Source organism: Colobus angolensis, unplaced genomic scaffold (assembly GCF_000951035.1).
Source record: "Colobus angolensis palliatus isolate OR3802 unplaced genomic scaffold, Cang.pa_1.0 Scaffold1, whole genome shotgun sequence".
NCBI lineage: Eukaryota > Metazoa > Chordata > Mammalia > Primates > Cercopithecidae > Colobus > Colobus angolensis.
The window spans coordinates 10,895,675-10,907,608 of NW_012110918.1; the positions used below are offsets into that span (position 1 = coordinate 10,895,675).

Consider the following 11,934-nt stretch of genomic DNA (forward strand, 5'->3'; position numbering starts at 1 on the left):
AGAATGGCGTGAACCCGGGAGGCGGAGTTTGAAGTGAGCCAAGATCGTGCCACTGCACTCCAGCCTGGGTGACAGAGTGAGACTCTGTCTCAAAAATAAATTAAATAAATGTCTGTCCAGTCAGAAATACTCCAGTCCTGTACAGAGGAGGGAGGTTTGTTTGTTTCCAGCCTATAATGAGGTAAGTACAGGAATTGAGAGTAAGTGTTTAGAAACTTTTATTTATTTATTTTTTTAGATGGAGTCTCTCTCTTGCCAGGCTGGAGTGCAGTGGTGCGATCTCGGCTCACTGCAACCTTCACCTCTCAGGTTCAAGCGATTGTCCTGCCTCAACCTCCCGAGTAGCTGGAATTACACGCGTGCACCACCATGCGTGGCTAATTTTTGTATTTTTAAAGATGGGGTTTCACCATGTTGGCCAGGATGGTCTTGATCTCTTGACCTCATGATCCGCACACCTCGGCCTCCCAAAGTGCTGGGATTACAGGCGTGAGCCACCGTGCCCAGCCAAATGTTTAGAAACTTTTATACCAATTTGACACAGAAAGCTTTTGTCTGCTGAAGATAATTAAAAAAAAAAAAGGCTGTAAATGAAATTATTTCTACCAAAATATACATTTTAGACACTCCTAACTTGTCTCTCTTCTTTGGCACATCAATAAGATAACTGAACAAAGACACCTCTATCTGAATAGAAATGATTCATTGTAAGCATCCAAGAATCAGAACTGGAAGAAATATAGCTGACCATCTAACTTGCCCACAGTCAGGGAGACTTCCCTGCCTGAACTGCCCGGACCTTCTCCCTCTTAAAAGATTTCTCAAGATGGAAACTCCAAAGTCATTCCTGTAGCCATTCCTGCGTTTAATAGCCCAGGAGGTAAAAGAAACTTCCTGTACATCCAAAGGGAATCTATCTTAAACTGAATTGGGGTTGACCTTTCATCCTTCAGATGTATCTTATTACTGTACCCCAGCCAGGCACAGTGGCTCATACCTGTAATCCCAGAATTTTGGGAGGCCAAGGCAGGAAGATCAACATGAACCCAGGACTAGCCGGGGAAACATGGCAAAACCCTGTCTCTACAAAAACTGGCCAAGCGCGGTGGCTCGTGCCTGTAATCCCAACACTTTGGGAGGCCGAGGCGGGTGGATCACGAGGTAAGAAGTTCGAGACTAGCCTGGGCAAGATGGTGAAACCCCGTCTCTACTAAAAACACAAAAATTAGCCGGACACAGTGGCGGGCACCTGTAATCCCAGCTACTCAGGAGGCTGAGGCAGGAGAATTGCTTGAACCCAGGAGGTGGAGGCTGCAGTGAGCCGAGATCATGCCACTGCATTCTAGCCTGGGCAACAGAGCAAGACTCCGTCTCAAAACAAAACTACAAAAATGAGCCAGGCGTGGCAGCATGCAGCTGTAGCCCCCACGACTAGGGAAGCTGAGACAAGAAGATGGCTTGAACCCAGAAGCCAGGGCTGCAGTGAATGGCGATTGTACCACTGCACTTGTGGCCCAGGCAATAGTAAGAACCTGTCTCAGTAAAGAAAAAATATTATTGTGCCCTTTGTCATTTTAAGACAGATGAACTAAAAGTTGCAGCAGTCAGCAACACAGAATATATCAGATCAAAAACTTAAAGGAAAAAGGCCAGGCACAGTAGCTTACACCTGTAATCCCAGCACTTTGAGAAGCCAAGGCAGGGGGATCACCTGAGGTCAGGAGTTCGAGACCAGCCTGGCCAACATGGTGAAATACTGTCTCTACTAAAAATACAAAAATTAGCCAGGTGTGGTGGCGCATGCCTCTAATCCCAACTACTCGGGAAGCTGAGGCAGGAGAATCGCTTGAACCTGGGAGGTGGAGTTGCAGTGAGCTGAGATCGTGCCACTGTACTCCAGCCAGGGCAACAGAGATCTAGCTGAATTAAAAAAAAAAAAAGGAAAAAACAACAGGTAACCACTGGGGGAAAAAAGAAAGGACTTAGGAGTTTGCGACCAGCCTGGCCAATGTGGCGAAAACCCTGTGTCTGCTAAAAAGTGAACCAGTTGAGTGAGGCTGGGCACAGCGGTTCATGCCTCCCAGTACTTTGGGAGGCCAAGGTGGGTGGATCGCCTGAGGTCAGGAGTTCAAGACCAGCCTGGCCAACATGGTGAAACCCCGTCTCTACTAAAAATACAAAAATTAGCCAGGTGTGGTGGCGCATGCCTCTAATCCCAACTACTCGGGAAGCTGAGGCAGGAGAATCGCTTGAACCTGGGAGGTGGAGTTGCAGTGAGCTGAGATCGTGCCACTGTACTCCAGCCAGGGCAACAGAGATCTAGCTGAATTAAAAAAAAAAAAAGGAAAAAACAACAGGTAACCACTGGGGGAAAAAAGAAAGGACTTAGGAGTTTGCGACCAGCCTGGCCAATGTGGCGAAAACCCTGTGTCTGCTAAAAAGTGAACCAGTTGAGTGAGGCTGGGCACAGCGGTTCATGCCTCCCAGTACTTTGGGAGGCCAAGGTGGGTGGATCGCCTGAGGTCAGGAGTTCGAGACCAGCCTGGCCAACATGGTGAAACCCCGTCTCTACCAAAAATACAAAAAAGAGCCAGGCATGGTGGCGCACACCAGTAATCCCAGATACTCGGAAGGCTAAGGCAGGAGAATACCTTGAACCCAGGAGGCGAAGGTTGCAGTGAGCCAAGATCGTACCACTGCACTCCAGCCTGGGCGACAGAGCAAGACTCCGTCTCAAAAAAAAAAAAAAAACTTGGCCAGGCGTGGTGGCGGGCCTTGTAGTCCCCGCTACTCAGGGAGGCTGAGGTAGGAGAATCACTTGAACCCGGGAGGCAGGAGTGAGCCAAGATCGTGCCACTGTACTCCAGCCTGGACAACAAGAGCGAAACTCCGTCAAAGAAGGAGGGGAGGGAAGGAAGGAAGCAAGCAGTGGAATCAAAAAACCAGATTTTACCTCCAGAAGTCTTTCCAGAATGGTACAAATAGAACACAAACAGTAATTAATACATACATCTTCGGTCCAATGCAAAAGTAACTGGTCCTGTGATATTATGATATACATACATGGATGAAAATACACACACACACACACACACACACAATCTGTTTTTGTCCATAGCTACTGGCCAGTAACTCCCATAGCCCTTGCTACAGTCTTTTGTTATAATGGGGTACATTAATCCTCAGGAACAGCCCTCAGGAAACAATCTGTTTGTGACCTCCTGTCCTCCTTTTATCAGTCCAGGGCAGGACTGTAATCTGATGGCAGGTCAAAAGACCCTGAAGCCAGAGGGTTCTGCTCCATACCCTGGAGGAGGGAATGCTACGTGGAGAGGCCAAGAATCTGAACAGATGGGCCTTCTGAGTCTCTTTGTTCAGTCCACTGGTATGAAATCAAACTCTTTTTGTCTAATCACATTTCTCTACAGTTGTCAATCATGCTTATGTAATGAAGCCTCCATAAAAAACCAAAAGGGGCCAGGCATGGTGGCTCATGCCTGTAATCCCAGCACTTTGGAAAGCCAAAGCGGGTGGATTACTGGAGGTCAGGAGTCCAAGACCAGCCTGGCCAACATGGTAAAACCTCGTCTCTACTAAAAATACAAAATTAGCCAGGTGTAGTGGTGTGCACGTGTAATCTCAGCTATTCAGGAGGCTGAGACACGAGAATTGCTTAAACTCAAGAGGCGGAGGTTGCAGTGAGCCAAGATCATGCCATTTCACTCCAGCCTGGGCAAAAAGTATGAAACTTGGCCAGGCACGGTGGCTCACACTCGTAATCCTAGCACTTTGGGAGGCTGAGAAGGGTGGATCACCTGAGGTCAGGAGTTCCAGACCAGCCTGACCAACATGGCAAAACCCTGTCTCTACTAAAAATAAAAAAATTACCTGGGTGTGGTGGAGGGTGCCTGTAATCCCAGGTACTCAGGAGGCTAAGGAGAATCGCTTGAACCCAGGAGGCGAAGGATGCAGTGAGCCAAGATCGCACAACTGCACTCTAGCCTAGGCAACAGAGTGAGACTCCATCTCAAAAAAAAAAAGAGCGAATCTCCATCTCAAGAAAAAAAAACCCAAAAGGGGCTGGGCACGGTGGCTAACTTTAGGAGGCGAAGGTGGGAGGATTGCTCGAGTCCAGGAGGTGGAGGCTACAGTGAGCCATGATTACACCACTGCACTCTAGCCAGGGTGAGAGCAAAACCCAGTCTTAAAACTCAAAAAAAACACCCAAAAGGATGGATTCTGAGGACTTCTAGATAACTGAACATGTGGAAGCTGACAGGAAGGTGCAACAACTCATCCATGTGCCAGGAGGGTGGCACGCCCCAACTCCACAGTATGGGAGCTCCTGCACTTGGGACCTTTCCCTACCGGGCCCCATGTATCCCCTCACCCGGCTGTTGATTTGTATCCTTTCAAATATCCTTCGTAAAAACCCAGGTGCAGTGGCTCGTGCCTGTAATCTCAATACTTTTGAACGCTGAGGCGGGAGAATCACATGACTAGCCTGTGTAACATAACATAGTGAGACCACATCTCTACAAAAAAGAAAAAAAATTAGCCAGGCGTGGTGGCATACACGTATATCCCAGCTACTCGGGAGGCTGAGGCAGGAGGATTGCTTGAGCTCAGGAGTTTGAGGTTGCAGTGAGCTGTGAGGGCGACACTGCACTCCAATCTGGGAAACAGAGCAAGATTCAGTTTAGAAAAAAATTAAAAATATATGTATCATATATTCATAATGAACTTGTAAACATAAATGTTTCCCTAAGTTCTTTCTGTGAACCTCTCTAGCAAATTAAAACCATAAGAGTCACAGGAACCCCAACTTGAAGCCAGTCGGTCAGAAGTTCCAGAGGCCCAGGCTTACAACTGATGGGAAGGAAGGGGTGGTCTTGTGGGACTGACTCTCAACCTGTTGAATCTGAGGTTATCTTCTGGTAGAGGGTGTAGAAACTGGATTGGAGGACTCCCAGCTGGTGTCCACTGATTGGTGTGTGGGGAGAAACCCCCCAACATTTGGTCACAGGTGTCTTCTTCTGTGTTGCTGATTGTTGTGGTGTAAAAAAAAGAGGAAAAACGCGTCTGAGTGTTTTCCCCCTAAACAGGTCCTATAAGGAAGAACCCAGGCAATGCGCCCAAAGGCTCAGAAGCTTCTCCTCTAAGCCCTACCAAGAAACACTGTGAGGCCAGGTGCAGTGGCTCATGCGCCCGGCTCATGGTGCCGCGTGCCTGTAATCCAATCTATTCAGGAGGCTGACCCAGGAGAATTGCTTGAACCCGGGAGGCAGAGGTTACAGTGAGCTGAGATCCTGCCACTACACTAGACTCCAACTCAAAAAAAAAAAATCAACCAAAAAACAAAACACTGCGTGGAAGGCAGGAGAGGAATCCGCTTCTTCAACCTTTCCGTGTGTCCTTGTAAGCACACCACAAAACACAAGGGTAGGAAAAGGCCTTAAGAGGAAGCTGCTGCTTCTGTCTAGACCAGAGGGCCTTGTGACTGCTGCACTTCACCGATTGCTACTGCCTGACACTTACAAACCTTGCATTCATCAGCAATTCTTTTTTTTTTTTTTTTTTTTTGAGACGGAGTCTCGCTCTGTTGCCCAGGCTGGAGTGCGGTGGCCGGATCTCAGCTCACTGCAAACTCTGCCTCCCGGGTTCACGCCATTCTCCTGCCTCAGCCTCCCAAGTAGCTGGGACTACAGGCGCCCGCCACCTCGCCCGGCTAGATTTTTTGTAGTTTTAGTAGAGACGGGGTTTCACCGTGTTAGCCAGGATGGTCTTGATCTCCTGACCTCGTGATCCGCCCATCTTGGCCTCCCAAAGTGCTGGGATTACAGGCTTGAGCCACCGCGCCCGGCCTCATCAGCAATTCTTTAACACTTATTAAAGAAATGCCAATAAATACTTCCAAGATTTAAGATAATTAAGTCAATGATCACAGCTCATTTCCACCTATAATTGGTAATATGGATGGTTAGCTGAAAAATTACATCTGCCCCCTAAATCATCATTTACAAAATCACCAAGCAGGTAACCAATGTCTTGCTGAATAAGCACCTCCCTATAAAAACAAATGAACTTTGTAAAATAGATGCTGTGAGCTGAGTTTGAAATGCTTATATTAAAAAGCTCTCTCTGGCTGGTGTGAGTTATCTCGATTGTTCATAGTTACAGATCAACCTCCTTGTTTTACTCATTCCCCTCTTCTCAATACTGCACTTAGCTAGTCTGTAATAAATAACGACATAAATACAAAAAGCTCTCAGCTGGACGCTGTGGCTCATGCCAGTAATACCAACACTTTGGGGAGGCTGAGGTGGGAGGATCACTTAAGCTCAGGAGTTTGAGACCAGCCTGGGCAACATAGTGAGACCTTATCTCTACTAAAAATAAAAAGAAATTAGCAAGGTGTGGTGGTGTACCCCTGTAGTCCCAGCTACTCAGGAGGCTGAGGTGGGAGGATCACCTAAGCCCAGGGAAGCCACAGTGAGCTGTGATTGCCCACTGCACTCCAGCCTTGGCAACAGACAGACATCTGGTCTCAAAAAAAAAAAAAAGTTCTCATTAAGTGTAACAAATACCTGATTAACATGTATGTGTGTGTATAGATATATTTTGGTTTAGTTTATTTTTTTAAGGCAAGGTCTCACTCTGTCACCCATACTGGAGTATAATGGTGTGATCTCTGCTCACTGCAAACTCCATGTCCTGGGCTCAAGTAATCCTCCTACCTGAGCCTCCCGAGTAGCTGGACTACAGGCATGTGTAACCATGCCAGGCTAATTTTTGTACTTTTTTATAGAAACAGGGTTTTGCCATGTTTCCAGGCTGGTCTTGAACTCCTGGGCTCAAGCAATCCACCTGCCTCAGCCTCCCAAAGTGTTGAGATTACAGGCGTGAGCCACCATGCCCAGCCAATATATGTAATTTTCAAGGATTCTCTGTTTTTTCCCTTCTATTACATTTCTAGCATTGATCGCATTACTGGCAGATTACAAATGTGGCCACGTTTACTAACTTTCCAGTTTCATTTTTATTCCTCTCCACCCAGAGTATGGCGGCACTTGGGGCATGGCCAGGTTTCACTCCCCCGTCTCTTTCCCCAAGACATGATTCCAAGACATGATTTTTTTTTTTTTTTTTTGAGAGGGAGTCTCACTCTGTTGCCCAGGCTGGAGTGCAGTGGCTGGATCTCAGCTCACTGCAAGCTCCGCCTCCCGGGTTTCGCCATTCTCCTGCCTCAGCCTCCCGAGTAGCTGGGACTACAGGCGCCAGCCACCTCGCCCGGCTAGCTTTTTGTATTTTTTAGTAGAGACGGGGTTTCACCATGTTAGCCAGGATGGTCTCGAACTCCTGACCTTGTGATCCGCCCGTCTCGGCCTCCCAAAGTGCTGGGATTACAGGCTTGAGCCACCGCGCCCGGCCTCCCAAGACATGATTTAAATCAAGATTCAGATCTGTCCTGAAACCATGGACAGAGCCAGAAATTCGGTCTGCAGAAGTACTCACCATGAATATCACCTTCTCCCTAGAAAAGAAAAAAATTCAAAAATTTACTTCCTATTTTAATTTTGGAACACACAAAACAGTCATAGTTCATAGCAGCTAACATCTACTTGAAACCAAATGTGATATTTCATTGTGATGCAATCAAGTACAGGGTCAGTCGGCTACCTCTGTCCAACTTAGGACAATGCTATGCAACAATTCTGCATGATAAATTGCTCTAGTGCCAGTACCACATCTAAAACAAAAAAATAAAAACCCAACATTTCCTCTGATGACCTAACACCAATTAGCATTTCAGTGATCTTTTATTAGAATGGAAAACTGGTGAATCTATCCTTTCATCTCTCTCCTTTCCCCTCATCTAGTTGCGGAAGGACCCCTATCAGTTCCAAAGCCCTTCTCCAGTTCTCTCGGCACTCAGACAGGTGATGCCTCACTGTGCTCTGAGGGCTTTAGTGCTCAGTGGGGCAGGGTCTTTCCACTTTGTAGCACACACCCTGGGGAGCTTGGTGGCAGTACTCAATTGCAGACACAACTAATGGTAATGCCAGCACTAGTCTTATGGAGTTCAACACAAAGCAGTATCTGCAAAAAAACAGCCCCTGAACTCAGAAACGCTTCTATATATGAGACACACAGGAAGTGAGAAAGATCTACAAGTTCCAAAAATCGAGATGGGAGATAAATCCTAATGGTAAAAGAGGTACAGAAACAGACTGAGACCATGTTAACACGCTTCTATGATTTTACTATCAATCTTCCATTATCAATATGGCCCAGTCCCTTTCCTAACTACATCAATGTAAAATTCCAGTGGGAGAACTGAAACTCTCAGTACAAATTTCAGAATCATATTGACCTCAAAGCCTTTCTGGCCTCATGCTGTCACACTGACCTTCAGATCTAAGAAGTCTCCGGAACTTGCTTCAGAGGAGTTCCTTCTCTGCAGTCCAGATGACTCCAAGTCTTCCCTGCCACCACTAGACTTGGCACCTAAAAATCAAAATATACTTTCTTCAGAAATACAATAGAAAAACTCTAAAGCAAAACACTTCAGGCTGGGTATGGTGGCTCACGCCTGTAACCCCAGCACTTTGGGAGGCCAAGGCGGGCGGATCACCTGAGGTCAGGAGTTCAAGACCAGCCTGACCAACAGGGTGAAACCCTGTCTCTACTAAAAATATAAAAATTAGCCGGGCGCGGTGGCTCAAGCCTGTAATCCCAGCACTTTGGGAGGCCGAGACGGGCGGATCACAAGGTCAGGAGATCAAGACCATCCTGGCTAATACGGTGAAACCCCGTCTCTACTAAAGAATACAAAAAAAAACTAGCCGGGCGATGAGGCGGGCGCCTATAGTCCCAGCTACTTGGGAGGCGGAGGCAGGAGAATGGCCTAAACCCGGGAGGCGGAGCTTGCAGTGAGCTGAGATCCGGCCACCGCACTCCAGCCTGGGGGACAGAGCCAGACTCCGTCTCAAAAAAAATAAAAATAAAAATAAAAAAATATATATAAAAATTAGCTGGACGTGGTGGTGCATGCTTATAATCCTAGCTACTTGGGAGGCTGAGGTGGGAGAATCACTTGAACTCGGGAGGTGGAGGTTGCAGTGAGCCAAGTTGGCACCACTGCACTCTGCACTCCAGCCTGGGCAACAGAATGAGACTCTGTCTCAAAAAAAAAAAAAAAAAAAAACACACTTCAGCAATTGACGTTATATGTTAGTCTCATGTTATGAAATGAGGAAACAGTCTTCAGGAAGTTGAGCTCATCACTTAAACATTAACTCAGTCTGACTCCAGTCCTTACTCGGATACATCACACAGCCTCTCAGTATTTCCCATTTCTTTCCTCTCAGGCTAATCTAAACTGTTGTTTATTACCATTAAGCTAGATTTTGTTATTAGTTCAAAACCAGCTGTAGTTGGTTTTTCTTTTGTTTGTTTTTGACATAGGGTTTCACTCTGTCACCTAGGCTGGAGGGCAGTGGCTCAATCACAGCTCACTGCAGCCTCCACCTCCCAAGCTCAGCAATCCTCCCACCTCAGCTTCCCGAGTATCAGGGACTAAAGGCACACTGCCACTACCACCAGCTAATTTTTGTTTTGTTTTGTTTTTTAGACACGGGGGCACACGTTGGTGCCCAGGCTGCATCTGTGGCTGTTGATGCTGGGCCCATCCCTTTGAACAGTGAGCACAGATAAGAAGAGTACCTGCCGACTTGGCCCAAGAAGCTTGATTTTCTTCAGGTGTCCCAAAGATATTAGAGGCCATTTTGTTCTTCCTCACAGGTTGTTCTGTTGGTTCATCAAAACCTAATGAAAAATTGGATCCACCACCTGGAGGCCGCAAAACCCTACAAATAATGGCAAAACATCAACTTCAGATCATACTGAAACATTTCTTGGCATAAATCTTTTCAGACAACTTTCATTTCACTTTCCTCACCCATTCATCTCCCTCACTCCCACAACAGATAGCTGCTAACAGGACAAGGAAACACCTCCGTCAGAGGCTACATTCAATGCTGGATGTTAAGTACTGCTTTATAATACTTGTAATAAGGTCATCGATCACGCAAGGCAGCTCAAACAGCGTGGAACTCATCACAAATAACAGCCTGGTTGGTGCCCCCTTTCTGGAAATGGCAAAAGACCTAATGCACCTTACTCTACTGGGCTTGGCTGAATATATTTGCAAAGAAGTTTAGAAGCATTTCTTGTTATTATTCATTTAAAAATCGTTTCCAGGCACAGTGGCACACACCTGTAATCCCAGCACTCTAGGAGGCCAAGGCTTAATTTTATTATTTGAGCCTAGGAGTTCAAGACCAGCCTGGGCAACATGGCAAGACCCCATCTCTATAAAAAAAAAATTAAAAATTAGCCAAGTGTAGTGGCGCATGCCTGTGATCCCAGCTACACCGGACTCTGAGACAGAAGGATCGCTTAAGCCCGGGAGGTTAAGGCTGCAGTGAGCTTTGTTCACACCGCTGAACTCCAGCCTGTGTGACAGAGCAAGACTCTGTTTCAAAATGTAAAAAGTAATTTTTTTTTTTTTTTTTTTGAGACGGAGTCTCACTCTGTCGCCCAGGCTGGAGTACAGTGGCACGCTCTCAGCTCAGTGCAAGCTCTACTTCCCAGGTTCACGCCATTCTCCTGCCTTAGCCTCCTGAGTAGCTGGGACGACAGGTGCCCACCACCACACTTGGCTAATTTTTTGTGTTTTTATTAGAGACAGGATTTCACTGTGTTAGTCAGGATGCTCTTGATCTCCTGACCTCAGGATCCGCCCGCCTCGGCCTCCCAAAGTGCTGGGATTACAGGCGTGAGCCACTGCACCCAGCCAAAAAAAGTAAATATATTTTTTAAAAATCACTTCCTTCTTATTTTCAACTAGATAAACAACTTGGGCACGGTCAGTAGCAGGCCCTTGTAGTCCCAGTCATTCTGGAAGCTGAGTCAGGAGGATTGCTTGAGCCCAGGAGTTCAAGGCCAGCCTAGGCAACATAGTAAGATCCCCATCTCTAATCACTTATGCATTTACACGCACATGCACACGCACAAAGTTGGCTTGACCAATTTAGAAGCCCAAGAAGAGCTGATAATAGTCTCTTCTATCTCAACCTCACTAAAAAGCCATTTACATACTTGTACCTCACTATTCTCACAATAAACTTAAGTAACTACCCATGAGGACAAAGTCAGTATGAGAAATTAAGTAGATTTCATGGCATGGTCTATGTCAGTATTCCTTTGAACATCATCTATAGCTCTCTGTTGCAACATGGTAATACATTTTTTAACATTTCTAAATCTTCCTGCCAATTTGTCTCCTCCTTGGAAAAACTCAATTTAACTCCTCATGCCACCTCTCAAAACAAAAAATGCAGGTGGTTTTATGGAAATACTTTTTTTTCTTTCTTTTTTTTTTTGAGGCACAATCTCGCTCTTGTCGCCCAGGCTTGAGTGTAGTGGTGCAATCTCTCAGCTCACTGCAACCTCCACCTCCCCAGTTCAAGCGATTTTCCTACCTCAGCCTCCTGAGTAGCTGGGATTACAGGCACCCGCCACCACCACAAACAGCTAATTTTTGTACTTTCAGTAGAGACGGAGTTTCACCATGTTGGTCAGGCTGGTCTCCAACTCCTGACCTCAGGTGATTCGCCCACCTGGCCTCCCCAACTGCTGGGATTACAGGCGTAAGCCACTGCACCTGGCCTGATTTTTGTATTTTTAATAAAGACAGGGTTTCAGCATGTTGGTCAAGCTGGTCTTGAACTCCTGAGCTCAGGTGATCCGCCTGCATCGGCCTTCCAAAGTGCTGGGATTATAGGCATGAGCTACCGAGCCTGGCCAACTTTTTTTTTTTTTTTTTAACTTTTTCTTTTTTGTTGTTTTCCTATACAAGATCTTGTTGCA

The 11,934-nt window shown here is 46.5% G+C and overlaps 1 protein-coding gene across 12 annotated transcripts in view; it reads right to left on the reverse strand.

Annotated features, from left to right (window-relative positions):
• HN1 (hematological and neurological expressed 1) overlaps positions 1 to 11,934 on the reverse strand; it is a 58,612-nt gene that overhangs the window by 8,371 nt on the left and 38,307 nt on the right. For 8 of the 12 annotated variants that reach the window (XM_011943372.1, XM_011942942.1, XM_011943005.1 and 5 more), the window contains exons 2-4: positions 9,727 to 9,869; positions 8,411 to 8,508; positions 7,516 to 7,534 (exon numbers count right to left, since the gene is read on the reverse strand). In XM_011943372.1, the coding sequence (XP_011798762.1) occupies positions 7,516 to 7,534; positions 8,411 to 8,508; positions 9,727 to 9,787 (178 nt within the window). In that variant the 5' untranslated portion in view covers positions 9,788 to 9,869. Of the gene's footprint in view, positions 1 to 4,247; positions 4,250 to 7,511; positions 7,535 to 8,404; positions 8,509 to 9,726; positions 9,870 to 11,934 lie in introns of all 12 variants that reach the window. The other 4 variants (XM_011942668.1, XM_011943068.1, XM_011942586.1 and 1 more) reach the window with 4 other exon arrangements.